The sequence below is a fragment of the Chrysochloris asiatica genome, unplaced genomic scaffold, assembly GCF_000296735.1.
Source record: "Chrysochloris asiatica unplaced genomic scaffold, ChrAsi1.0 scaffold00306, whole genome shotgun sequence".
NCBI lineage: Eukaryota > Metazoa > Chordata > Mammalia > Afrosoricida > Chrysochloridae > Chrysochloris > Chrysochloris asiatica.
Window position 1 is genome coordinate 150,383 of NW_006408824.1, and position 5,377 is coordinate 155,759.

The following is a 5,377-nucleotide window of genomic DNA, read 5'->3' on the forward strand; positions in this document are numbered from 1 at the left end:
CCGACCCGGCAGGAAATTCCACATCGGCTCCCTGATCCCCGGCCAGCCCTGGCCGGCCAGGCGGCGGTGCCCGCCCCCCGCGCCAGACCCCACCCTCCGGCCGCTAGGCCGCCCCTCGGCACCGCCCCCACCCCCACGCGCGCGTGCGGGCTGGAGGGTGAACGTACAGGATCCGGCCGTGAGGGAGGACATCTCAGTCCTGGCGACTTTTCCTCTCCTCAAAGGCATCCACTGGAAACGTGGCCCCTGTCCCAGTCTCAGCGCCTCTGAACCGGTCAGGGATGGGGTCCATAAACGGCCCGAGATAGGGCTCCGTATAGTGCTAGCCGGCCCTGCGGAGTGAGATGCTGGTACCCGACGGCCCGGGTTTGGACTTGAGGTTGGGAAAGAGTGTGTTCACAGCAACACATATAGAATGGTCCCGCATGTGGAGGTCAAAGCATCGTTTGATCTTAGGAGACGGAGACCCCAATATGTGGTGAAAAGGGCGGGAACGTAGAAGGTGGTGGAGACAGAGGATGGAGTTGAGGGCCCTAGCACCAGGTGGGGTAGGTGACAGAGCAGTGACCATAGGATAGGTGGTGAGGGGTCAAGTCTGAGCGAGACTGGGCCAGGAAGCCTGGGAGCAGGCAGGAACTCTGTTGAGCTGAATGAAGGTGCTCAGCCTTGGAAGGCACTAGGATGGCAGAACTAATGGTGCGTACAGTGCAGGGAGGGACGCTGGAAGCACAAACACCCTTGTGGAGCAGACCTGGGGACGGTACAAAACGGGGACAGCCAGGTCCCAGGCAGGATGGAGTCTGTCTTCTGAGGAAATAGGCTGTGGTCCCTAAATAATGGGGCGGGAAGGGATCTTGGGCTTGGAGAAGGTGGGAGGGGCTGTAGGCCTGGTCCCTAGGGAGTGATAGGGGGCTGGGGCTGGTCCCCAGAGAGAACAGGAATGACCAAGGGAAGAGAGGCAATGGGGGAGGTAGGTCCTCAGAGTGGGAGAGGCTGAAGGCTAGTCCTCAGAAAGTGGGAGGGACCGGAGGTGAGGCTCTAGAGTGTGAGAGGGGTGGAAGACTCTTGCTGCCTTCTCTTGTGTGATAGGCGGCCTGTAGGTTCAATTCTCCCTGAATTAAGAGGGAAGGCAGTAATCACTGTGGAAAGTGCATTGAGTAGCAGGTCTTGGAACAAGAGCCCCCCTGCCAGGCAGAAGGAGTGCTTAGACAGGTCAGCTGAGGAATCAGGGTGGAGCCTTCAAAGGCTTGGGGCCCCATCCCACCCCTAGTGCAGGAGGTAAGGCCTGGCATCAGTGGGCTTAGTTGGCCACCATGAACGCAAGGACTATAGCCATGTCTGGTTCAGCTAAGCTGGGCACAAAGCACCAACTTTGGCAGTACCCTTACAGTGCTGGGGGAGTTTGCTCTGGCTAACATGAGGTCCCTGTGGCTAGTGTCTACCCTAGTGGCTTCTATTTTAGAGGTGCTGACCCTGGAAGCTTGGAGGGGACACTGGAGGGCCCAGATGGGTTTAGTTCATTACCAGATATCCATCAGAAACACCATCTTTACTTGCTTCCTCCCTGGACCTTCACTCACCCCTCCCATACTTCCCACCTGTATGAAAAGCACCACCTAGACCATCCTGGTCATTATGGATAATGCTCCCACCCCATGACAGAATTTCCTAGAGACCCCAAATGCTATCCTGTCCCCTATCTTTCACCCTGCAGTGATCTAATTTCCTCTCTGGCTATAACCCACTGCCCTCAGGACCAGGACTGTCCCCAACCTCAGCCACATTTCACTCAGTCCATGGTCCCCCTGCATCTGTACATCAAGCTGCTCTTTAGTCAATGGTACCCAGAGGTGTTGAGGGCAGTGTCCACTGCACTCCACTGGGAGCTGGGAAGTCCATGTGGAATGGATATCCCCAGACCAGGTCTGTGCTAGATGGGACCACCAAGAGTTTCAGACCCACAGGTACTCAGATACCACAGGCCTCCAGCTGGGCCTGAACTCAGTCCTACAGCTAGCTATACTGGTTGTTTCAGCCTGGGTGGCTTCTGAGGAATGCAGCCTTGGAGGTCAAGGATTCCATGAGCATGAATGTAAGGGCCTGAGTGCCTAGTCCAGCTGGACAGCTGAGACCCAGGGCAGAAGGTGCTGGGTGTGACTGCCTCCAGGTTCATCAGTGACAGGGTCAAACTGCTGCCTCTCTAGACTCCCCAACCCTGTGCTACACAGAACCTCAGGAGCCCCTTCCTAATCCAGGCAAACCTGTGATCACCCCTTTGATGGCTCAGTAGGGATAGCATCAGCAAGCTCAGCACACAAAACACCTCTTCAGCTCCACTTTTAGGGAATTTTCTGCAGGAACTGCTGTCCTGACACAGGAAAGGCCTGGTCCTGAGTTCTGAAGATTAGGGTCCTTACTGAGCCCGTGTCCCTATACCCAACCCCTGGGAAACAAGGGAGATGACACCACGGTGTCATCTTGTCCCATGGAAGTGATCCACTGGAGTCAGTAGTGGGTTACAGGTATATGTGACCCACACAAGGGCTAGGAGCATGGTACTTCTCTGGGTATGGAAAGGAACACACAGGGTGTGTGATGGCCAGCTCCTCTCCCTTGTTACCTCCATCAATCCCTGCTGTTACCATCAATGAACCCATACACTGCTCCCTTGTCTTGCCTGCCATCCACCAGCATAGCAAGCTTTGTGGTCATCTCCACATGCTACTCAGTCCACCCAAAATATCTTGTGTGAAGGGTGGAACTCCACAGCGCTGGTTCAAATGCTGCCTGGTGCCCATGGGGAAACCTGCTGGGTGGGTAGGTGAAGGAGGTATGCGGCTGTGAGGTGGTTTTGTATGGCTCAGAAGCTCCGCCCTTGGGTGGATCTGAAAGCAATGTGTGAAACTGTAGACCATGAGGGTTGCTAGCCCTCTAAGCCAAGGGAGTGCCTCTGGACAGCCACCTGTCTGGGACTGCCCCATCATGCCCTTTAATTCCTCTGAGGCTTTGCATCCTGGGGCTGGGGCTGGGGCTGTCTTGTAAGGCCCAAAGATTTCTAGTGGGAGATGGACTGGGCTCAACCAGCTGCCATGGTCAGGAGTCTTGCCTTGTAGAAGTAGCCACTCAGGGCTGGTACAACCACGTGATGGGACAAGATGGATCACCGGTCCCCAAGTGACGGCTGCTTTCCTCATGCCAAAATCTGTCTGATCACAACAGTTCTAAGCTGGAAACTCACTCAGGCCTGATGCCACCTCTGTGTTAAAAGGAAGTCAGGCTGCAGCCACAGAGAAACCACAAACACCTTTTATAGGATGTTTTATTTCATTTACCAATAACATGAGGTCAAAAAACCCAGCTCTAAGAGATACTTTTCCTGCCAGAACCAGTCCCACCAAACAGCTTTGTGTGTGTCCTCTTTCTCACAGGTCTCCACTGGGAGCTGTCATGGAGGATGCCATGTGGAGGCTATCTTGCAGTTCCCAGGCTTGCCCTGCACAAGCCCACAGGAAGGGGCCCAACATGCTCAGCCTCCCCACCAGAGTCCACCAGTCCCAGGCCCCTTTGGAGAAGGGTAGCATCTCAGCTGGGGCCATGTGAGGCTGGTGATGTAAGCAGGATTCTTGCAGAAGAATAAAGGTCTGGTAAACTCTTTCAGAAGACCAAGCCTCTCATGACCATTTTCTGCGATAAAGAATGCAATCCACAGCAACATCGCATAAGCCTCCTGTGCCTCTGGAAGGCTGACACAGCATTGACCTGAAGAAAGGGTGGCAGGGACAGGCGAGCCACCAGGGCGAAGTGAGGCCTCCTATGCCCCTGGACCTCTCTGCTCTTCACCCTGGAGAATCCCCAACCCTTCCCTCTGAAGCAGGCACTGGAGCCTAGTCCTCACTGGAGTTGTCAAACTCCTCCCAGTCAGACACACTCATCACCTCCGAGGCAAAGTCTGGGTCGGCCTGGCTGCGGTCGGGATTCCAGTCGGGTGTTCCTCGGGGTGGCTCGAGAAGCAGGGAGCGGGGCAGGGTGAGCACACAGGCAGCCAGCCCCGAAATACAATTGTCCAATTGTGGCCCCTCCTCCCAGCAGTCCTTCTCTGCATCGTATATGTGCACATAGCCTGTGCGGCTGCCACGGTTATGTGAGCGACCACCCAGCACGTAGATTCTGTTGTCCAGCACGGCCATGCCAGGCTCACCATGCCCAGCTGGGAGTGGGCAGACTGATGACCACTGGCCAGATGTGCAGCTGAAGCAGGCTACCTGCAAAGCAATGGCAGGGTGAAAACCAGCCCCCAGGATAAGACTAGCACAGGTAACGTAACTCCTTAACATGCCCCAAGATTCAGCCCTAAGTCTGTGGGGAATGGCTGGTGGTGGGCAGGAAAAGTACCCCTGAAGAATGGCACATGGCCACATAGACTGGGGTGTTGCTTGATCTTGTCTGCTTCCTGGTCCACTTGCCTCGAACTGTGTTGCTTCCCTTGCCCCCACAGCTACCCTGGTCCCTTGGTCTGCCTCTGGTCCCCAGGGTGTGCAAAGTGTGTCTCGGCCAGCATGTCTGAGGGTTTTGGCTTTCTCCCCTCTTCAGAATGGAAACTATGACCCTTGCTCACACATTCCACCTACAGGACAATGTTCAATCTATTGGCAACGCAAGGGACACAAGTTATCAGACAGGAACAAATGTTCAAATGTTAATTAGCAACTGTTGTGGGGTGGATCACAAAATCCAATCCTGGTGAAGCTGCACTACCAGGAGGACATTTGACCCTTCAGAAACATATTTGGCAATATGCATTCAGAGTCACAGAAAAGATCTTCTTGACAGATTCATTGCTTTTGGCTCTCTAGCTGTGGTATCTAGGCAGATTAGTGTCTTCCAAAGAGATATCAACCCAAATCCCTGGACCCATACACATACAAAAGTACATGGCCTAGGTGGGGATGTTATCTGGATTATCAGCTATTCACACAAACCCACTGCTACTCAGTGTGAAGAGGAAGCATACCCTGAGGTAAAGAGTGTAGCAGCTTAGAAGGCACCAAAAATGGCCTTCTAAGTTAGCAAGGAGACAAGGACCAGACAGACCTACAACCTCAAAGAATTGAAATCTGTCAACAGGCCAACTGACCAAGAAGACCCTAGACAACCTCAAAGAAACTTAACATGTCACAACATACCAAGAGAATGAAAATCCAAGAAGAAAATGGAAACATAAAAACTATGAGGAAACTCACAAGAAAGAACACAAAAATCATTTACTCAACAAAGGAAGACACACAGAACAAAGAAGCAGCAACATCACAAAAACAACCAAACATAATGGCAGCAATTAATCAATACCTATCAATAATTACACTGATGTAAATGGATT

General features: G+C 53.4%; 1 protein-coding gene across 1 annotated transcript in view; it reads right to left on the bottom strand.

Moving 5' to 3' along the window:
* Positions 1-3,879: 3,879 nt before the first annotated feature.
* The window catches only part of KLHL22 (kelch-like family member 22), a 70,719-nt gene continuing 69,221 nt past the window's right edge, over positions 3,880-5,377 (bottom strand). Inside the window, exon 6 of the mRNA XM_006874916.1 lies at positions 3,880-4,262. Coding sequence (XP_006874978.1) covers positions 3,885-4,262 — 378 coding nt within the window. The 3' untranslated portion in view covers positions 3,880-3,884. The remainder of the gene's footprint in view (positions 4,263-5,377) is intronic.